The sequence below is a fragment of the Conger conger genome, chromosome 8 (assembly GCF_963514075.1).
Source record: "Conger conger chromosome 8, fConCon1.1, whole genome shotgun sequence".
Lineage (NCBI taxonomy): Eukaryota > Metazoa > Chordata > Actinopteri > Anguilliformes > Congridae > Conger > Conger conger.
In genome coordinates this window covers 7,874,002-7,898,062 of record NC_083767.1, presented here as the reverse complement: position 1 = coordinate 7,898,062, position 24,061 = coordinate 7,874,002, and the positions used below count along the sequence as shown (strand labels likewise).

General features: G+C 47.4%; 1 protein-coding gene across 1 annotated transcript in view; it reads right to left on the bottom strand.

Moving 5' to 3' along the window:
• LOC133134947 (dedicator of cytokinesis protein 4-like) overlaps positions 1 to 24,061 on the bottom strand; it is a 127,080-nt gene that overhangs the window by 56,153 nt on the left and 46,866 nt on the right. The window contains 10 exon segments of the mRNA XM_061251578.1: positions 562 to 668; positions 3,607 to 3,769; positions 4,082 to 4,206; positions 5,614 to 5,739; positions 10,714 to 10,802; positions 11,956 to 12,088; positions 12,888 to 12,948; positions 13,617 to 13,698; positions 20,080 to 20,231; positions 23,513 to 23,597. Coding sequence (XP_061107562.1) covers positions 562 to 668; positions 3,607 to 3,769; positions 4,082 to 4,206; positions 5,614 to 5,739; positions 10,714 to 10,802; positions 11,956 to 12,088; positions 12,888 to 12,948; positions 13,617 to 13,698; positions 20,080 to 20,231; positions 23,513 to 23,597 — 1,123 coding nt within the window.

The following is a 24,061-nucleotide window of genomic DNA, read 5'->3' as shown; positions in this document are numbered from 1 at the left end:
AAAGAGCAGTGTGAGAGAGAGTGGCTGATTAAGTTAAGCGTTGTGAGGTAAAAGAGATCGGGCTGCTGTGGTGACGGGTCAGTAGACTCTTATCGTGGCATTGATTCCCTGCTCAGAGCCCAAGGATCTACCACCAATCTTCCCCAATGAAGCTGCAGCAAGATCCCCTCCCTATAGAGCACGTCTAATTAAACGTAGTCACCCCACTAGCAATATTTCCACACGCACTGTAATTAATTTCAACCAATTAACTAAAGATAGCCCTGCCAGCATTAACTACCAAAGACTCACACTCGCACACACATACGCGCACGCATGTACAGACATGTACACACAAACTGGCAGACACACACACACGCACGCACGGACATGTACACGCACACAGGCATGCACACAGACACACACACACACGCATGCACGCACGCACGCACGCACGCACACACACACACACACACACACACACACACACACACACACACACACACACACACACACACACACACACACACACACACACACACACACACACACACACACACACACACACACACACACACCCACCTTATGCACTATGAGCTCGTGTGTGCAGTCTGGCAGCGTGCGCCCGTCCTCCTGCATCAGTGGGATGAAGGAGAAGCCAAACAGCTTCTTCTCTCCTTTCTCTTTCGCTGTGAAACACAGAGTACATTTACTAACGCAGTACACACTTACACACCCACAGAGTACATTTACTAACGCAGCACACACTTACACACCCACAGAGTACATTTACACGCTTCATTACACACTTACACACTTCACCACAGAGTACACTCATTAACGCAGTACACATTTATATGCTTCTGTACACACACTTCACCCCCAGAGTACATTGCAGCTGATAGCCTCGTGGTTATGGTGCTTGACTGATTAATCTAATCAACTGTAAGTCGCTTTGGATAAACATATCAGCTAAATAAGTGTAATGTAAGTACACACTTTACCCAAACACAGGTGGGAACCGACAAACTTCATTATTACACACAAGGGGGAAAAACACACACGGAGCACGGTGATATCCAAGGGGAGGGGGACACGTGATTGGTCAGATAAACCCATGAGCATTTGAAAGTAAGCATAACTTAAATTAATTCCTTCTGTTTTGTTTAGAATAGGCTTATTTACGATCAAAATGTTTTATTTTCCCTCGTTACAGTACATTACACTAACATGATGAACGCGGCACAAGAATCAAATGAAACGAAAGAAAATTTGCAAGTTCGTTTAACACATTAACAGTGACACTTGAGAATTAGCCTGCGTGAAATGTCATGAAGACGGAACAGATTGCAGACTGTCACAGTGTAGTTACAGTTACAGTACACGACTTAGTGCATTGTTTCTGAATCGGGCATGAGGGGATTCTGGAATTAGAAGAATTAATTAATCCCTGTTTTAGTCTGGGCTTTTTGGCTAGTAACTGAGCTCCTGTCAGGGCTGCTATTAGGAGCAGAGCGTGTGTGTGTGTGTGTGTGTGTGTGTGTGTGCGTGCGTGTGTGTGTGTGTGTGTTCGTGTGTGTGTGTGTGTGTGCGTGCGTGTGTGTGTGTGTGTGTGTGTTCGTGTGTGCACGCTGTCTTTACAAGTGTTTGTGTGTGTGTGCATGTACTTGCATGTGTGGGTGTGTGAGTGTGCGTGTGTGTGCGTGGGCGTGCGTGTGTGTGTGTGTGTGTGCACGTACGTGTGTGTGCATGTGTGTGGGTGTGTGTGTGTCTGAGTGTCGGAGTGCGTGCTTGTGTGTGTGTGTGTGCGCGTGTGAGTGTGTGTGTGTGCGCGAGCGTGCCAGAATGCAGTGCTGGTTCTGCTTGGATCGGCAGAATGAGCTGGACCAGGCCTTGCTGAAAACCATGCTATCCCCTCGGTACAGGAGACGCATGGCACACGGCAACTCCTCCCGAGCCAGCACGGTTTGGAGAAAAGCTGCTGATCTCCGCAACGATTTCTCCAAGCGGTCCATGGGGAGCCAAGAGTTTTCATTCCAACCTATCACTACACTAAAGTATCTAACTGTAAGTATCTAGCATGGAGTATGGATGTACTGCAATCGCATAAAAACTGATACTTTGCCAGCTTGTCAAATTTATTGGAGCAATTTTGGGACAGTGTATAAAAAGTTGTAATTTCTACACGGATCACCTGAAATGGATGTCAACAAGCTCATATTGATTGTTTTCAAACTCAATGACTTGGGAGTGCAAAACTACAAAACAAATTATCTCAGCCCAAATGCATTCACCTGTGAATGAGGGCACCAGATAATCTGATAAGACCCGTAGGTGAAAAGAGCTTATGAGGGAGTTTAGTGTATACGGATAAGATCTCCCCAGAGTGGTTGGCTCTAAAACCCACCACCGGAAGCTCAAGATAAGTGACACTACTGTGTAAAAGAACAGAGAACACTGGTCTTGTTTGTGACCTACAGAAATGCATCATTAGCATTAGATGTTTCATACAGGTACAAGTGGGCAGGGTGCAGTTTTGTTTTGAGGAGTTGGTGAAGCCCCTTTGGTGGTGTATGGCATATGAATTCAGTGAACAGAGAATATGAGCTGGAGGATTCATAGACGGCCTCTCTCTCAGACAGAGAATGAACACCACATCGCCCTCCTGCACAATGACTAGAGGCCAATATCCACACTATGCCTGCTTACAAACAGCCCCCTTTACTGCAAAGACACCACAATTTACACTTTAGAAATCCCCTCCAAGAATGTCAGAGAAATCAGCCATCTATTTTTATCCAGGTTTATTTTTTAAACATGTCATAATGTAATTGGCCTCCCTTTAAAAGCATAATACGCCAAATTAGACATCCATCTATCAGACCAGCTCTCTCCCCTGAGGTTAAGAACAACACAGTTAGTGATATTAACACCTGCTATGAAAACATGACAATATCCACCAGGGACACTGCACGTTAATGAACATTTTCAGTTTCCACATTAAGGTAAATATGCCAGAGTTAGCTAATGAGCAAATTTTCATCTCTAACCTGCATATCTTTGGACTGTGAGAGGAAACCGGAGTACCCGGAGGAAACCCATGCAGATGACGTACAGTTTGTAAGTGGTTGTGGATAAGACAGTCTGCTGGGTTATTAAATGTGGCAGGGTGTGTACGGTGTGGATAAGGCGTGTGCTGGGTTATTAAACAAGGCAGGGTGTGTACGGTGTGGATAAGGCAGTGTGCTGGGTTATTAAACGTGGCAGGGTGTGTACAGTGTGGATAAGGCAGTGTGCTGGGTTATTAAACATGGCAGGGTGTGTACGGTTTGGATAAGGCAGTGTGCTGGGTTATTAAACGTGGCAGGGTGTGTACGGTTTGGATAAAGCAGTGTGCTGGGTTATTAAACGTGGCAGGGTGTGTACGGTGTGGATAAGACAGTGTGCTGGGTTATTAAATGTGGCAGGGTGTGTACGGTGTGGATAAGGCAGTGTGCTGGGTTATTAAACGTGGTAGGGTGTGTACGGTGCGGATAAGGCAGTGTGCTGGGTTGTTCATTGCTGTAGTTAGCTGTGAATAAGGGAGTCACTGGGTTGCTGTAATAAGGGGCAGACAGGCAGGCTTACTGGAGCAGTGTCTGAACTCGAAGCGCACGTGGGACCCGCGGAACATGTCCACCGGGATGGGCAGCTTGGTCTGCTCCGCCCAGCGTGGGCTGTTGTTGTGGTACAGCACAAAGGAGTGGAACTCGTCACCCCCTGGCTCTCCTGAACCCGCAGCCACCAAGCTCTGTGGAGGGGGGGGGTCAGGAACGTTCTTACACACGTGGCTATGGTCTCCCACACACACACACACACATGCACACATACAGGTATGCATACACACACACATGCACACTCACACAAAGGCACACACACACACACACACACACACATGCACACATACAGGTATGCATACACACACACACTTCCTGGGCAGGGTAAACCACGATTGAACAGGAAATGCTTTCAGCAGGAAACCCTTAGAGTGTCGGACCAATAAGGACCATTCTTCAGAAACTAATGGCACATTTTCCGGGGTTTCAGGTGTTTGATGGTTTACCTTGAGAACCTGCCCGTCGATGTCCAGCAGGTACACTGTGATCTCCACGTTTCTGGCCACGCTCTTCCCCCCTTTCTCAAACTCGCCCCTCTCCAGAGTGATGTACAAATCATTCCTCATCTCACCTGTGGGTCAGAAACACAAACCGCATCAGGTCCTGTCTCGCTGTGCTCAACTTAACACAGCTTTAACACATTAACAGCTTCAACACAGCTCGAACACATTAACACAGCTTCAACACAGCTTTAACACATTAACACAGCTTTTACATGGCTTTAACACATTAACACAGCTTTTACATAGCTTTAACACATTTAGCATGGCTTTAAAACAGCTTCATTTCACATGGCTTTAACACATTTACCACAGATCTAACACACTCAACATGGCTTTAACACATTTACACAGCTCTAACACACTCAACATGGCTTTAACACATTTACCACAGATCTAACACATTCAACATGGCTTTAACACATTTACCACAGATCTAACACATTCAACATGGCTTTAACACATTTACCACAGATCTAACACATTCAACATGGCTTTAACAAAACTGTAACACATTTAACAGGAGAGAAAGACAGAGAGAGTGAGACAGAGAGAGAGAGAGAGAGAGAGAGAGAGAGAGAGAGAGAAAGAAAGACAAAGACAGAGACAGAGAGAGAGAGAGAGAAAGACAGAGAGTGAGACAGAGAGAGAGAGAGAGAGAGAGAAAGACAGAGACAGAGACAGAGACAGAGAGAGAGAGAGAGAGAGAGAGAGAGAGAGAGAGGAAGGGAGGTTGAGGGGTGGCAGGAGAAGACGAGATGATAACAGAGCTTAAAGTAGGAGCTCAGGCCTGAGGGCAGATCTTCATCCCTGGAGTAACACCCTCATCTTCCTCACAGCTTTATAACTGAAAACAGACTAAATCCACTCAACAGGGTTTCTGTGGTGTGCTAGCTCCCATCACCTCATCCTTACATGCACTGTTAGCCTTTCATCATTAAAACATAACACAGCGGCAGCTAGCATGGATCTCTTTCCCCTGGTGAGACGGGATTTTCCTCTGACACGGGAGCTCTTTTCTGGGCAATTCTGTTGCGTTTACAGAGAAAAACACACTGTTCTCTTTTTACAGACGATTCCCTTTCTACACAAAAGACTGAGTTGGATTGGTTCAGTCCACGGTGAATTCTCAGTGTACAGTGATGCTGCAGATGCGTGCGAACACACACACACACACGCACGCACACACACACACACGCACGCACGCACACACACACACACACACACAGCATGTGTCCGTCTCTACAGCCACTGGCACTGGCAGTGTGAATCAGCAGGGCATTGCTCTCTCCCTCCCCCTCCCTCTCTCTCTCTCTCCCTCCCTCTCCCCCCCGTGTGTGTTTGTGTGAGACTGTCTGCATGTGTGTGTGTGTGTACGCACATGTACATGTATATGTGCGAGAGACTGTGTGTGTACGCGTGTATGTGTGTGTGTGTGTGTGTGTGTGTGTGCGTGAGTGAGCAGGACACACACTCACCTGGCATGATGACATCAGAGAAGCCCAGTTTCTTGGTGATGGACACACCCCGGGTGAACAGCACCATGTACTCCCTCCTGATCTGCTCTATGTCCCCATGGAGGAGCTGGAGAGAGACGGCCAGGCCTGCGAATACAACACACACACACCGCACATACACACACACCACACGAGCGCACACACACACACACACACACATACACGCGTACACACACACACACACACACACACAGCAGGTCAGAGACATCACAATGAAAACCATAGCGATCCAACTTGCTGTAGCCACACACACAGGTAAGTCGTACTGTAACCACACACAGGTATGTCTTGGTTGGCATGGTAAATGGTTGGAATTTATATAGCGCCTTTATCCAAAGCGCTGTACAATTGGTGCTTCTCCATTCACCCATTCACACACACTCACACACTAATGGCCATGCAAAGCGCCTGAAGTCTTCAGGTTCATGGCTGACAGTACCCAACACCAGTGTGCCTCTTGAAGGGGAGTCACACCCTAAAATGTCCGAGGGGAACCTGAACATGCAGCCCTCACAATGAGCCTATGTCCAGTCCTGGTGTCATAGGACCGCACAGTCGGGACAGAGACCGTGTTTTGGATGTCAGAGGTGGCTAGTGAGATATGTGGACAACCACAAGGTAAAAAAAAATCTTTCATCTTCTTTTATTCATTTTCTTTAACCTTCCAGCAGTGGTAGGAATCTTTAAAGTACAATAACACCACGTAAGGGGTGCAGTTTCCCATTCAGACTCAATACAGTGAACCTTATCTCTCCCCCTCAAGGGCCCAACACGGACGCATAAAGCACAAACCCCTCTTCAAATTTCCCCAAAAGAAACACGCGGTAACAATCTGCTCGAGAGCTCATTGATATCTGTACAGAGTAACAGAAAAACACATTTTTATGAGGCTGAAAGAGTTTATAAGGCCAAAATAACGCAGGAAATTTGAGTGAGAGACAAGCCACAGCTAGCTTGCAGCGTCTGGGCCATGTCACCCCAACTCATGCCAACAAACACAGCTCATCAGAACGGCAGCCTGCAGAACGTGGCTTCATTTCACCCCGCGGTTTTCTGAGAAAATCACCTCTCAAACGGTCAAATATGTGACCGCAGAGCATAACAGCAGGGGCGCAGGATTGTAGGGAGACAATCCCGCAGTAAAAGATATCTGAAAAGCTATGTTACATATGTTCATGTAATATAAACGCCTGTAAACATATCAATAACTGAATCCCCTCTTCACTCAGTAGCAATGGCATCCTCTGCCAAAGCCACAAACAGTTTGAGTTTATGGGACATGTAGTCAACAGTTAGAGGCGATTGCTGCAGTTTGGTGTCGACTGCTCAAGCTGATCACACGATGGACTTCATTTCCCATAACCCTTATAGGAATGCATCAGAGAGGCCGCAGGTACGATTCGCAGGCAGGACACTGCTGGCTTGAACAAAGGCCCGATAACCTGAAGTGATTCAGTAAAAACACCCAGCTGTTCCAACAGACGGTGTGTAAAAATGGTTTGGTTTAAATCAGCTTTAATGTTGCATTTCTAGCGTGAGAGGAGGTTTCAGTAAAATCTCCTCACAGGTGCTTTTATCCAGTTGGATTTCATTTGAAATTCCCGCTGCTCTGTTCTTGAGAAAGGCACGCGCACACACACAAACACGCACACATACACACACACACACACACACACACACAAACACACATTCTCATTGATCTCTGTTTGAAAAAGGCACAGGTATAATGTCCTGGCTAAGCCATCAAGGGTAAGCTCTCTCTGCAGCTAAGGCAGCTGTCTCAGCAGCTAAGGCAGATGACAGCACACACACACACACACACACACACACACACAGCTACCAGGCCAGAAGGAGTGGTGAGCTTGTCACCAGCGACCACAGCACAAAAGCCAGCAGTAATTCTCACCACAGTAGGCCTGAAATGCGCCTGTCTGCTGTAAAGGGTGAATAGCTCAGTGAAGGGGCCTCGCACTGGGATCGGGCACTGCCCAGGGCACCCCACCACACAAAAGGGGCCTCTTCACTGGGATCGGGCACTGCCCAGGGCACCCCACCACACAAAAGGGGCCTTGGACTGGGATCAGGCACTGCTCAGGGCACCCCTCCACAGCCCTCTGTGTGGTTAAGCACACAGCAACGCCCAAAGCCACACCCAGGCAAACAGTTAGGGCTCATTCTCTCTTTTGCTCTGTCTCTCTCTCTCCTTCACTCTCTCTTTCTCTCCCTCTCTCCGTTTCTCGCTCTCTCTTTATCTCGGTCTCTCTCCCTCACTCTGTCACTCTCTGGTTCTCTTTTTTAATTCCTTTTTTGAACAAGTGAACAAGCCCCTTCTCTCTACTCCACACCCCTCCCCAGGCTAAACTCCCACATAACAGAGAAATACTCCCATGTTATTTGTTCCCCTGGCAACACGGCCATACATTTCTATTACTGAATTTGCCAAGATATTACTCGACCTCTCTATAATAAAAAAATGATTTTTGGGTGCTTACCTAACACGAAATGCTTGGCATTTCTAGTTTAAGACATTTCAGGACAGTCGGTTAAAAGACAAAGCACACATTGTTAAGACGTGATTCCCAGAATCACACAGCAGTGTTACTTATCATATATTTAAAAAATTAAATACACCTTCAGGTCCTTTGTTAGATGTCGTCGTTAGCAAACCCTCGTATTCAAATATTCAGACGCATAGTAAAAGTGAAAGTCCAATCACCCACCAGTGCGTTTCTCTGTGTCACTGAACCAAACCCTCGGATTAAAATAGAGGCGCAATGACGAATTAAAAAACACTGAAATGTGTAATATCTTACTTATCGCACGGTAAGTACAGGGACCTCTAAACACCCAGCAGCCTCAGAGATGTGTGGAAGGCATATTCTCAAACTCACAGGTGAAGAATCATCTTCTCAGGCGGTTAATTAAATGCCACTGGGGTTGGAAATTAATAAATAAGAAGGCTTTGCCACTACAGAAATGAAAAAGCAATAATGCGTAACATAACAGACTAATATGGAAGGATTGGCTCTCCGTATTTCTCAAAGCCAAGATGAAGAGTGGGGCTTTTCTGCATTATAGCTCAACTGATGAGCCCCCCCCCCCCCCCCCCCCCCCCATCCTGACAGGCATTTAATTACAGCTGCATGTATGTCTAATTAACAGTGTTTAGTGTTTGAGGGTAAGAGAAATCCCATTTACAATCATTCACTTATAGTGAAAAACACAGCTAATTGCGCAATGCTATCGTGCTACTCCCTTTGCCAGGATAAGCTGGCATTAATGACTCGGTAGATGGGATGTGCGTGCGGCCACAAGAAGGAGGTGACGGGTCCTTAGAGACGAAATGTGCAAGAAATGTGTTGACTGTTTTTTCAACCTCTATTTCTCTCTTTTTTTAATGACGTTTCATTCTCATAACTCTTCCTCCTCCCTTCTCTTACCGAGCGGAATGTCTACATTATCCTACCGCAACAAAAACACGGTCAGAATGAGCCACGTTTCTCACACTGAAAACAAACACACTCCTTAAAATAAAAGAAACCACACTTTCCTAAACATTCCCAGTATATTTCCACCAGTACGTCTCACGGAGACTTAACTAAGCCTCTCCTTCACACTGAATTTTGTCTCTGGGAAAATCTCAAACACATCACACCTCATTATTCAGTGTGCTGAGCACTACGCTCACTGACTCCGCCTGGCTCCTCACTTTATTAAAATTCACAGCATTCCCTATCCATCCCTCTCTCCCTCCTGTCACAGACTCAGAGAAACAAACACAACAAAAAGAACAACATATGCAAACTGGCAAGTGTAAGTTACCGAACAGCACATAATATAGACGGGCTCTTTAATCATACAGTCTCTGTTTTTACCCAGAAGTGAGGTACCCTGTCTCACCAAAGGCAGTGCAATTATTAATATCGGTCTTGGTTCATCTCCATGGGAGTCTGAAGACTAATGTTTTTAGGATTCATTATTTTGTCTTTTTCAGATGATAGGATCCAAGGAGGTGCATTCACATCGAATAAAAAATACCATAGAAGAAAAATAAAACTAAATAAAAGACTTACAGTAGACTAAATAAAAACAAAGTCTGAGAGAGAGGGAAATGAAAGAAAGCTGCAACCTGAATTTAACCTCCTTTGAAAATTCTCACACAAACAAAGGCAATTACACTACAACTGAGAGAGAAAACAAAACCAACACAACAACAACAGAAAATGAAAAATCAGGTGCGCCACTTGAATAAATTCTGCCGTGCATCGGCTGCATTGGATATAATAATAATATATATAATAATTATTATTTCCCCCAATCAATTTCAGCATTTAAAGCCAGTATATTTTGACTGCACAACATTGACATGGAATGGGGTTTGTACTCCACTGTCACATGAACACATGAACACATCTCGCGCAGAAAAAGAGTGGCTGAAAAGAAAAACGTTCGAGTGTTTATTTAACAGTTCCCGCTGTGAGAAAGAGTGCCGTGTGGCGTTTATGTAATAAACAGACGTCTGATAAAAGCCTTGCGTCTCATCACGCATCTGACTGCCACTGCAGCTTCACAAATCGTGTTGCCAGGAAAGAAAATGTGACTTTTCATTCAAAGACAGCGAGCTATTTATATCGCCCTTCCCTCCAAATATTGGGCGAGCGAGCGCTCTCTCCAAAATGCTGCTTCAGTTCTTTTTTAACGGACCTCGTGGGACTCGGCGAGCGGCGAACGCGACGGTTTCTCGTCTGTTTTTCCGAATCCCCCGGGCGTCTGAATTCACGGTTTCACATCTTCCAGGGTGTTGATGAAGAGCGTGTTTCAAACCCCACACTTCCCTAATGACTCCATCTGTATTTTCCCTCCAGATATGAAAATTTGAGATGACTGGACTTGCAGCGGATGAATCTGGCGCCTCCCTCGAACAGACACGTTTCAGTAATCGGCGGGCGGGTGGGCGGTTCTGTGCTGTCGTGAATTGCAAACGGCTTTGTCTTTTTTTTAAGATGCCCCAGTGGTTAGTGTTTTTCAGGGCCAAACAAACAGAAAACTAACAGAACTCACCAGTGTTTGATCCAGAGAGGTTGTATCTGGAGTTCACTTTTCGGATGATGTTCTCGTGTATCTGATACCATTCGCTCTCTGTATTGCATCTGCGAAAAGAAATGTGATTTTTTTATTTTTAAGACTCACACATTATGGCTTTACTAAGACAAGACAGACGTGACACACCGATGCATATGCAGTGAGGTCCGTAAATATTTGGACAGAAAAACAAATTTACACAATTCGCTCCACACGGATGTTAACACCTTCAAATTAGAGCGCTGACTGTCACGGTATGTATGTACGTCCGTATCGATTGCACTGTGTACGACTTACAGCCCTTTAGCATGTGCCACTGTCCAAACACTTACGAATCACTGTGTCACTGTAACTGCCAGACTATCACGCAAGGACAACCAGGTCAACAAGCTCAGGGGCCAACAGATGATGGGCTTTATGATAACTAAGTCCTGCCCGGTTACTGTATTTCCACAGAAATCTAGGGCAATCCGCTCGTCAGTCAATAGCCGTTTCTATGCCACATGGCTGGGCTGGAGGGCGTCTGAACCAGGCTCACACAGCTGGTGCGGGCCGGTGACTGAACTCCCGTTGGTGCTCTTATCATAATCTCTCCCGCGTACGAGAGCGATGGTACGCTAATACGACCCACCTGCGAAAAGCACTCCCCTCGTTTGAAACAGTGGCACGGTGACAGATAACCGCACAGCGAAAGGTTATGAGCTCGTAAAACATGACAAATGCTTAACCAGGCAGATAAAATACAAACAAATGTTTCCTGACACCCACAATAGGCCCATACAGTGAAAGTTTATAACCTTCCAGAGTAAAAACACTTGAAGCGTAACACAGTAAAATGTCCAGTGTTTAACTGACTCCGATGCAGGAGATTTTATTCTGGAAGAGCTTATTTGCTCCCTCTTGGACTCAAATAGAGTTAAATTAAGAGATTTTATTGTGTGACAGGTGTCTTTAAAGTGATAAATAATTCAACGGCGGCAAGAAAAATAAAGTAAAAGCTTGCGTGTCCTTGTCTCCTCAGTCCGTTGATGTAAGTGATGAAGGGTGGTGTGTGCAGTGTGGTATACAAACACACTCAGGTGTAAACATTCAGGGGTGTTTGGAGGGTGGTGTTTAAACACACTCACGTGTAAACCTTCAGGAGTGTGTGTAAGGTGGTGTGCACACACTCACATGTAAACCTTCAGGAGTGTGTGTAAGGTGGTGTGCACACACACTCACGTGTAAACCTTCAGGATGTGGTCGTCCTTGCAGTCAGAGGTCAGAAGGTCAGCGATGCTGACCACCGCGCATCCGAACGGCCGGCGATACTGAACGTTGCAGACGCTCTTCTTCTCTCCGGCCCCCATACGCCCTGAAAACGCACCCAAACGCCCCGTTAACACCCCGGCAGCAGAGAATACCGGCCCTGCAGATCACCCCCAGGCCTGGTCCACTGGACACAGCATCTCCACTATCTGTCATTCTTCCACACCGACTGAGCACAACTTCACATTTTAAACCATCCTCTGTTCAAGAGGATGCAAGGAAATCAATTTTTTTGGATAGATTTGAGGAGTGAGATCCAACAGTGATTTCAAACTCAAGTCCTGGAGAGCTGCAGTCTCTGCAGGACTCTGGACAATTCCAGCCCGTTTACTGTGCAAGTCTTGGAAACTAGGTGAGGGGATTCTTTAGCCCAGCGATATTAATTCCTGGTGCTGGAGAGCCGCAGGGTGTGCTGGTTTCTGTTTTCGCCTTAATAGTAGCAACCAATTCAGATCCAAGAAACCAGGTGAGGTGAGTTAACAGTATAATGAACTGCTTTCATTGATGAATTGAGTGCTGCGTACCAATAAAAGCTGGCACAAGCTGCGGCTCTCTGCCCTGTGGACCACTGCTTTAGCCAATCAATTACGTTTTGGAGCACTCCAAAAACCGGCAGACGCTATGGCCTTCCAGGACTGGACTTTGAGATCACTTCAGAGAGACAGACAAACAGAAGAAAGTGTGTGGTCGCCATGTTCCACATGGATGAGGGGTGACTGAAACACGATTTTCAGAACTGCAGCTTTATACAACAAACTGCAGGCCAGAAAGGAACCACGGCTTACAAGGAACGGGCACAAGTGTAGACCACACACTGTAGGGAAAGGAAAAGCAGGTGGTCTTACCTATTCGAATTATGTGAGCTACAATATACACGTCCTTCCTCAGATCACCGCTGCCCAAATCCTGAAACGAAGGGAAGGTATTCAATCATTTCGGCTCATATTTTATACACTTTAAAATACTAAAATAAGAACATACATGTCTGGAAAAAATATTAGGCCTGCATAAAAGCTCATTACGTAAGAAAGGTTTGCACACCTGTTATCAGTTTCTCTTTTACAGGAGATAATTACTCTTCTAAGAGACGTACAGAACAGTCACATCGATATTAATCCCAAAATTCAATTTCAAGATACATGCATTTATATTTATTCAGCTTGTGAAGTCCTATTTTAAACAGGTTCATTGAAATAGTGGACAGCTGTGAAAACTTTTCAGGTCCCAAATACGTATTGAAATGGCTTTCCTCTGTAAATAAATATACATATGATCTAAACCTTTTTATGACAGTATCTTTGAGAGAATTGTCATTTGTGGGGGTTGCAAATAACAGAAACATGCTGAAAATGGCGATAACAAGGCCACCCCTTCACAGAAGCAGTGTGGTAAATAAGTTGGAATAACAATTTGCTCTGCATAAAGAAAAGCAAACGGCCAAATAAAGCTCAACGCTGTTGAGTAATTCAGGGAGAAAGTGAAGTCATTGTGTCAGAAATAAGGGGGCTCTTCAGCCAGGCTAAACGGTAAAGAATGGCCGCATTCTCCAACAGGGCACGCTGAGAAACACGTACCACAAACAGAGTGCACTGCCTCTCCGTCTTCTCTGGAGACTTGGGTACTCCCTGCTTGTTCAGCTTCACAAAGAACCTTTCACTGCGGAGATGAGACGGCGAATTACGGCGAGAGACGAGGCATTAACCCCGCCACCCACAGAGCAAACACAAGACCTGGAGAGGAGCCACAATCCTGGACACCAATCCAAAATGGCATCCAGTGAACCGTATCTCTTAATTCCCATATAGGCCATAATGGAGAAACTCCAGCCCTTTTCTTTAAATTTAATGGGTTCACAATCAAAGCAGGTAATAATAATAATAATGTGTTATTTAGCTGACACTTTTATCCAAAGCAACTTACAGTTGAGGAGACTAAACGGGACAATCCCCCCTGGAGCAATGAGGGGTTGAAGGGCCTTGCACAACAGCCCAGCAGCTGTGCGGATCTTATCGCGGCTACACCAGGGCTTGAACCATCAACCTTCCGGGTCCCAGTCATGTAACTTAGCCACTAGGCTACAGGCTGCCCATCAACATGCGTTCAGTACAACCAACCAGACTCTCGTGATTAAAACAACTCGTCCATAGCTTCATTACAGCAGTAAAATCATGCATCTATTCTTACTCTTATAAGTATTTTGAGTATTACTGGGTTGAAAATATGTCTGTCAACGCAGTCGTTTGGGAGAAAGGGCATGACGTTCTCCATTACAGCCTGTGAGGGGTGCGTTGCACAGGAGGCCATATTGGTTTCCGGAGCTTCAGCAATAGAAGCAAGCGATGGCGCTCATTTCATATCACAGTGGGAGCACCTCGAGGGACGCAGCGCGAGAAAGAGCCGTTAATGCCTCGCGTGCGCAAACCCGAACAGGCGAACACTCGTTACGCTAAACCAGAGGACCTTATCTGCTCAATAATTACTGAGAGGGCTCTGTCTGCCGGAGAAACTCTCATCTGCAGAGGAAGCCCTCCGGGAAGATTTCACAGGGTTTCTTTCTCCCCAGCTGAATAATGAACTCCACATCAAGAATAATAATAAAAGAGATTTCTTGTATCTAATACTTCCAACATTATGATTTAATTTCCTGAGACTGATAAAGTATGACAAAGGGTTCTGGCTGATTGGACAGCTTCCTGGGCGCATATGAAATACGAATCATTAGAATTATTTATCTTGTAGATGCTCTTATACAAAACTGGGCCACTGAGGTAAGATACACTCTCATTAAAAAAGGGTTCTCTGGCTTGTCTCCATAGAGGATCCCTTTTTAGTTCTTTATGGAACCCTCAATCATAGCTGTGAAGAGTGAAAGCTCACAAACAAAGAACCATTTTGTGCCACAAAGAACCCATGAACTAGATTGGGTTTTTCTATGGCAGGGAGCCTGAATCCAAATCCAGCGCTGGTTTTCTTTTCCGCCTGGTAATTAGAGCTACTGATTGGCCAGTCTGGCTTCACACCTGGCTCCCAGGTAAAGAGAGGGTGGAAAACCAGCAGCTCTTGGCCCTCGAGAACCGTGAGTTTCTTCTGGAATGATTCTTTGTCTGAGAGAGTACACAGTAGAATAATCAAAATGGAGGCAAGAGGTATGCAATCACAAGAGCACAAATTTACCGCTGGGAGAAATAAAAACCTTTCGCAGTCCCAGAGTTAAATGCAAAGTCACACAATATAAGCATTTCTTTTTTGAACATAATAAAGCGCGCGTATGCCGTGCCTGACCTGTCATCTCTCTCGAAGCCGCGAGACAAAGTGCTAAACAGCGATAGAAATTCAATTTCAATTCAGCTTTGTCTGCCTCGCGCTTTTTACAGAAGACTGTCACAAAGGCGCTCTGCAGAGGAGCGGGAGCAGACGATGACACTTTCGGGAGCTGCGGTGAGCTCATCGTGAGGCAGAAACCGTTCCCGAGCGGGAGAAGGGAGCACGAGGCGCGAGGCGCACACGCAGAGGGTCGCCGTGGCGACGTGAGTGCCTGTGACAGGACTCGGCTCGTCTGCGCGCAGCGGAGGAAGCTAACTGTCAGGGATCGCGCGGGGAAGCGCCAGCGCGGTGTCAGCGCGGCTGAAATCAAACCGCCGTCCTCGGGGAAGGTCTTCTGAGACACGCTACTGCACGCTGGACGGATCAAAGCCAAATCACTTCCTCCTCTCACAGCGAAGAACGCGGCTGACGCGGCTGAGTGTTTGAGCCGCTGTTAGCGCTGATGTTACGGGGTCCGCGTCGCCCTGCGCACGCTTTCGGGGGGTCCCTCCCGCCGATTGGGCTGTCAGACGGGACAGCACAGAGGGCGCGGCGTCCTCTGCGGCTGCTGCTTCGTGTCCCGTTTAATTTCCACTTCCGTAACCGTTCCCCGGCACGCCGACGTTCCCGCCCCGTCCCCTCGTTCTCCTCATTTCCGTGCCTGTTACTCCTAAATCAGCCCTTTCGTGAGAGGGGGGGGGGAAATAAGCGCTCTGAGAAAGCGGGAAGTGTAGAGGACAGAGGAGGAGGAGGAGGAGGAGGGATTTGTGTCCTTACTCCCCGCGGCTCAAATTCCCGCTCGCGGCGGAACAAGGGGATAATCCCGTTACGTGACTTTCACAGCCGCCGGAGAGATAAGCCCCACAATGCCCCGTCGCCGGGACAACGGCAGCGGCCCGGTCTCCGGCCTGGCAGAGGAGACGCTCCGAGCCCCGCGCGGGAATACCGCTGCGTTAAGCCGCGCCTCGCATGTCTGACGCTAATTAAAATACCGCCGCGCGCAGAGATCCCAACCGCCAATTAGCAGATGCCCCAAACTCCCCCCATCCCTTTCTCACAGATGCCCGCTGGTCTTCTGCGTTGCTCTGCTTGTAGCCGATGGCCATCCTGCCAGAAAAACCCGCCAGCGCACCCTTGTATCAACCCGTGTCACCGTCGCACTGTATTATGGGTAATGCTAACGCATAACAATGCAGGCTGTCAGCAGGGCTGGGGGCCGGGGGCCGGGGAGTGAGGCAGGCAGCGCTGGCTCCTGACTCCTCCATTTGATGTCTAGCGGTTGTGGGAGAGGTAACGCGCCAGAGAAAATACGTTTGTGAGGGATGGCGGCACGCCCTCGTGCCCTGTGTGTGTGAGGGTGGGGGGGGGGGGACCCTCGTGCCCTGTGTGTGTGAGGGTGGGGGGGGGGGGGACCCTCGTGCCCTGTGTGTGTGAGGGTGGGGGGGGAGGGCAGAGGGGTTAGCGGGTTTGGCAGGTTGGTTTTGGCAGGTCACCACTTGTCTGGATCCAGATGAAGGTCTCAACACAAGGAGTTCAGTTACTAAAACAGCATCACAGCCTCAGTGTGCACGCAAACACACATCACACACACGTGCGCACACACACACACACACACACACACACCAAACACACACACACATACATACATACACACACACATACTGTCACACTCCAGAAACAGGCTGATTTTGCCGCCAAACCTAGCGCTGCCCTTGTTAGTCCTCTGCCCCACACAGGAACCATTTCCCTGACAGACGGCACAGGTATCCAGCCTCACTCTCACTGCCCAATGAACTGTAGAGGGCCTGACCGAGGGAGAGGAGAGGAGAGGAGAGAGAGAGAGAGACAGGAGAGAGAGAGGAGAGGAGAGAGAGAGAAAGAAGAGAGGAGGGAGAGACAGAAGAGAAGAGAGGAGAGACAGAGGAGAGGAGAGAGAGAAGAGGAGAAGAAAGGAGAGAGAGAGGAGAGAGAGAGGAGAGGAGAGAGAGAGAGACAGGAGAGAGAGAGGAGAGGAGAGAGGGAGAAAGAAGAGAGGAGGGAGAGACAGAAGAGAAGAGAGGAGAGACAGAGGTGAAGAGAGAGAGAGGAGAGGAGAAGAAAGGAGAGATAAAGAAGAGAGGAGAGGAGAGACAGAGGAGAGGAGAGAGAGAGAGGAGAGGAGAGACAGAGGAGAGGAGAGACATCTCCTCGTGCTTCTCCCTCTCTTTCATCCTGGTTTGGGCTGTACTGAGCGCGTGCAAGCTGCTGGGTTTGGCAGATGGCAGTGCCGCGGTTCTGCCAGGCCTGAGACGGAGCCCTGCCAACCCCCAGCTGGTGTCCCTCAGATCCGGGCACGGAGACGTCACCCAATAATCAGCCGGCACGCAGCCAGGAGGCAGGAAACAGCCCACGTCCTTCCTGGAGCTCAGCCACGCACCCCCAAATTAGCCCAGCTTCCCCAGGGACAGGCGAGAGGGGACCCCCCGCTGAGCCGACCAAAACTACCCCCAAAAAAACCCCCACACTCTTTAAACAGGCTGTCTGAACAGCAAAGCCCCCTCCACACCCCCTAAAACAAGCAATTAGGCTGAACTGCAATATGCCATAAAGACACTGAGAACGCAAACAATGCAGAACTGGTAACAGTAACAACGCAAAGCGGTGTCCTCGAGCAAGGCAGTGTGAGAAATATGAATCTGCACTCTGTTTAGCAATAAAAATACTGCAAATGACTGTTTATCTCCCTTTCTAGGAAGCAGATAATTGTCCAGGCGGTGAACACAAGCAGCGTGCATTGTTAGCCGACAATGAGGACTGCGATTCATTAAAGCAAGAGCGCTTAACGGCCATACGAAACACTGAAAACCAAACACATCGCCCAGGCAGACCCATTAGCGCAAAACGCACAAACAGGGTAAAGCCTTCTAACAGCCAGGAGATAATTTCCCCTGTCAAGAGCTAAAAAGTGTTAAACCCAAGAGGGCGAGCATCTTATCCCACACCCAGCACACGGTGAGCATTATGTTAATGTTAGGCTATGTATGATGTAAACATTGAAAGGTCAGATTTCACATAATTATACTGTGACAAGATTTGCACCATTTGCCCCAGGGATTTAGTGCATTTAATAAAAGAAGAGCGTACCAATTTCACTGACCAACGGTGGATCAAACACGCAGGCCTTATCTAGTGCCTGGGACACGATGAGCTGAGAGCCTTATGACATTTCTCCCTGACGCGGTCGAGAAAATAATTGGCAGTTACTGAATATTAAGCCCATCCTTCACTGTACATGGAAAGCAGGAACGTGGCGTAATGCATTCCCGGTTGTGTACTACACTACACTTCACACGTACGTCAGTTCTTAAAACTGCACTGCCGCTTTAAGAACTGACGAATCGTAAAACACTTTTGTTAATATTATCTGCATGAGACAGACTACGTGCGCAGTTTCAGCGGAGGGAAAGGGGAAGAGGTCTTACACCACAGGGTGTAAAAATAAATGGATGTGTCACTCTAAATCTGCACAAGCTGGCAGGTTATCCAGCAGGAAAAGAAAAATAAGCTGTACGGGACAAATAAGAGATTCTAAGAGATGAATTGCTTAAGCACATGACCAATCATCAATAATTCAGCTTAATTTTTTTTACTTTACTTATAGTATCACTGGCATCCCTTCAAAAGCATCACATACCCAAATTAGACATCCATCCATCAGACCAGCTCTCTGCACGCAGGTTAGGAACAGCACATTCCCACAGTAAATGATATTAACGGCTGCTATAAAAACATGATTATATCCATCTTATCCCACCGAATTACTGTACTGTATGTGTGTGGGGGTGTGTATGCGTGTGTGTATGCGAGTGTGTGGATGTGTATGCAAGTATGCATGTGTGTGTGCGTGCGTGCGTGCGTGTGCATGTGTATGTGTATGTGTGTGTGCGTGTGTGTGCGTGTATGCGTATGCGCGTGCACGTATGCGCGTGTTAGCAGAAGGATGAGATAACAGCTTTTCCTGCAAATAGTCAACGCACAATGCATTACATCCACTGAAGTGAGCGGTGTTGCTAAGTAACCAGCCTCATAACCCCACAGAGCTCCGTGTCTGTTCTCGTTAAAAGGCTCCAGACTCCCACCGCTGGACCACAGCCTCAGATCCAGTGTCTGAGCAAGCCTCAAACTTAAAAAAGCAGCAATAAAGCACATTATCTACACAGGGGAATTACGTCTGCACTTCTGCTATCTTTTAGATTATCCAAAGCAGCACTCGATTCTACTCACAGACAGTGCCGTATGGTTAATTAGAAAACACCCGGGATTTAATTAGCTGACAGCCATTAAAAACATCCCTGGCTCAAGGTTTTCAATATTTGTCTCATTGCTGAAGGAACGGATAACCAAACACTTTGAATCATCTAGGTCTCGTCTTCTCAAAAGCTAAGCCAAACACTGTTTAAAATTCACAGCACTTTTAATTCATTCAAATGCAATCAATCAAGCAAGAATCACAATCTGCCTAGTGACAACGGTAGATTTTATTCTTTTTATTTGACATGGTGAATGCATGTTAATAACATTTCTGTGAATGTGGAAGAGTTAGCCAGGGAGGCTAATTTTCAGCTATAGACCTCGGGCTATAGGTCTTTGGATCGTAGGAGGAAACCGGAATACCCTAAGGAAACCCACGTTGCGTGAACACAGGGGAAACACGCAGACTCCACGCAGAGGGTGCTGGTTAAAGAGGGCGAGTACCTGAGCGGTCGGTTTTCTCGGCCGTCGTAGACAGAGAAGAAGGCCTCCAGTTCCTCGCCCAGGTTGGAGCTCATGAGACTCTTCACCTGCAGGAACAGGTGATGCGTGCTGGCAGGTACAGGCGTCTCCTTCTTCCTGTGTCTGTGCTCCATCTGCAAACCCGCAGGCAAGAGCGGCAGCCACAGGTCAAGGCATATCACCGTTTACCCCGTTTACCCCCCGTCTCTGCATCAAACCCACAGGTAGAGCGACATTTACCCCGTCCTTCCATCAAACCGCCAGGATACAGTACAGAGGAAAAGGCTGAAGATGAAGATTCAAGGTAAAAATTCAAGGTTTAAAACTGGGTATAATGTTAACTGACTAACTAATATTCACTAACTAACTAGCCACTGCTTGTTGTGCATAGTTTGATGATCATAAATCACTGCCTTGAGCTGATCTAGCTCACTAAGGATTGGGCTATGGCCAGTTAGATTCTGTGTCGTGCGGCAGAATCTGCATTGTGGGCAGAGGTACAGGGGCGCACAGACGGTGCACACGGCCAGTTCTGTTCTCCTCGCGTTTGTGTTTAAGGTCTATTCTTTCAGCGTTAATAAATGAGCACAATGGAGAAAGAGAGATTCGGCTGGCTTGTCTCTCGCTGAAATCGATACAATACTTCATAACTGGATAAAAGAAGAAATGTAGTAGTTTAATCAGTTGAAAAGCGGCATGCTGGGGCAGTCCAGACTTCACAGTTCCCTTAATGAAATTAGTCTCACACACGGCAGCGAGGTGTTCATCACAGAAACACCAGCTGCCAGCTTCCCCATCACCACAGGCCAACGGGTCCCGGAGAGCCTGGGATACGCGGGTCAAAAGTACACAGGCCGACTCGTTCAAAACTTACTTTCGAAACTTTTCATCATTTTACAGATGCTTTTAGTCAAAATGACTCGACTGAAATTTGCATTTAACACGGCAATCGAGCAGCCAGTAGGGCTCAGGATGGGTTTGCTTTGCTTTTTTTCAAGACAAGCTGAGAAGGAGAAAGAGCAGCACTAGTGAAACACATTTTTTGGGGGGGGATTTTTGAAGGGCGAGGAGTGGATTTGACTGACGTGTCCTTGATCGAATGGAGATTTGACTGACATCAAATAATGACGGGGAAGAATCCGCAGCGCTCGCTGAAGGGATATTGGCTGGAGGGGAACGGAAAATTGACAGACATTCGCCCGACATGCATGCCCCCTGGCTCGCAGTGACATTAAATCCAAATTGAAATCGTTTCCCAGGAAGTGGATGGACAATGAGGTCAAGATGAGGGCAGCATTGCAATTTTATGCCTTTTATGGACTATTAAGACGTCTTCGCGTTGTTATGACAAATTTACTAAATTGAGGAAAAAGTTCATTGCCATTTCAGCCCTTTAAATAGAAACACTGCGAAAAAACCGGCTTTTGTGGCCGATTAGGCAAGGTTGTTTCACCACGGGGAAGGCCGGAGGTCCTTACATCACTGACTGCCTTTGTGTACACGATAACACAAGACCGACCTTGTGTCGCAAGGCGGAGGGGCCAGGAGCAGCAGCAGGGGCCGTAGCTCCGGAGGTGCGTGAGATGAACAGATCTGCGCAGCGGTAGTTAGGAGCAGAGAGGGCTAAGCACTAAAGCTCACGGAGCTGTTTGCGATGAGGGTCACTGCCTGAGGTTCACCGCCCTGTCAAACGCTCCTCGGTGGGTGGACTTAGTGGCCTTGCTAAACGGTGTACAGTACGTCCACTGTTAGTCTGCTCTGGTTCTTCTTTCACATTCGAGCTCTTCCCGCTGGCTGTACTGTAAACGTCTCATAATCGAACGGTTTATAAAGTTCACTCGAAACCTGTGACTATAGCTGCAGTGCAGTGATTTCTTTCTTTCTTTTTAAAAGGGAACTGTGACACTTCCATTTTCCTGAGGAACAAGGTTTTTGTGTAACACCATAAAGAGTGACTGATACTGTGAGACAGTGGCTGCGTCTAAAACCGCAGAAACGCCGCAGGCTGCTTTCTCAGGCAGGGACACGTCGAGTGCCGTCCAAATCCAAAGAGTGGAAGAAAAGTTTCCCTCTAAGGTGCCTTCATTTCACCCATTTTGAAGGCAGCATAGATGTATCCTTCACCGGACAGGATATCCCACAATCCTTTGCGGTTAACTTCACGCTTCTTACTACCATTACTACCGAAAACAGCGGCGGAGTTTGCAAAGAACTGTAAATTGCCTCTCATTCTCGTGCTGCGAAGGCACCTCCGCAGTCGCCTTTGAAGGACAGATGACTAATCGGGCAGTGAGGCAGCGAGGCATCAATTCTATTGGCTCGGGTTTCGGACACAGCCATCGCTGGTGTCGACACAGTGCAATGGTCGACACCTGGTGGCACACTGAAGCCATATTCCAACGGGAATGACAAACAGAGGATTCTGGGGATTATGCTCCAATGAGACTGCAGGACTCAAAGCCGATGGTGACTTACTCCATAGTGTTCAGCCATCTCCTCTTACACACATTTAGAGAAGAGAGAGGAGAGAAGGACAGAGAAAGAGGGAATGAGGGAGTGAAGGAGGGAGAAAGGAGAGAGTAGGAGCAAGAGAGAGAGAGGGGGGAGAGAGAAAGCTAGGGAAAGATAGAGATGAAGAGAGAGAGAAACAGACCTAGAGGCCTAGATCCACTCCTCCTTTCTCTCTCTCTCTCTCTCTCTCTGTCTCTTTCTCGCTCTCTCTCTATTAATTTCCGTGCGTTTCTCTCCGTCTCGTACTGTAAGGATAATTGTGAAGCGCACTGTGAGGGTTTAGCTTCTGCTCCAGTCGATAAGGGCTTTATTAAAGCAGCTAATCTCCGGGCTGATCGGGGCTATTACCCAGCGAGCTGTACCACACACACACACACACACACACGCACGCACACGCACGCACACACACGCACAGGGATTAAAACCCATTTACTCCTTTTTAACTGTAAGCTACGTATAATTGTATTAAAGATCAGACCTCCTCCTATAACAGGGAGATGATTTAATCAGGGAGGGGAGAGGTAGGAAAATCCCATTTATGCGTCGAACGATGAAATTGAGTCATCCCGCCGTCAGACCCACACAAACGTGGATTTTTGTGTTCCTCAAAATGAGCAGCGGCAATTAGGTAATTTCCTAAATCTCCTCTTCCTTCCCGTTGCTTAATTAGTATCACTTCTCCAAACGGCCCGTAATCGATGCAAATTGTGCTTGCATCCCCAAAAAAGCCTTTGTTTACCAAGCAGGAATAAGTGGCTCTATTATGTGAAGAGGGAAGGGAATTTTCGGCAAGCGAAGCAGTGCGGCGGTTGCCATGGAGACGCAGAGCTTCCACGAGCAGCATGCCAACGCGGGGGGGTTGGAGGGGGAGGAGGAGGAGGAGGAAGATTGTGGCTGTACCCACCAGCTTGTATAGCTCCGTCACACTGATGTCATCGGGGTCCACCATGCTGAACTCCTTCCTGGGGACCAGGTCCAAGCCCAGCTGTCTGTCAGAACACAGAAAAAATGCACACATTCAGCTTACAGACCATATTTTACACACACACACACACACACACACACACACACACATACACACATACACACACGCACACACACACGCACGCACAAGCACACACACACACAGAAACACACAGGGTCCAAGCCCAGAGGTGAGTTTCCATCATCACAGAAAAGTGCTTTGAGTATGAGAGTAAAGCGCTATATACATTTTAGGAATTGTTTGTATTATTACTGTCGTCATTTCTGAACTGCACATTCTGTGTGCGGTAAATAATGTGGCTTTAAGTAATGCAGCCTTTTACTCGAACCTGCGTGTGGAACGGAGTAACGCGCGGGAGAGAGGAGGGGCGATGGTTAGCGTGGTCTCTGAGTCACTCAAAACCGTGTGTTTACCACAGCCCGTGTGGTCCTGCTTCTATACCTGCACTGCAAATGGGTCAGTCATCTA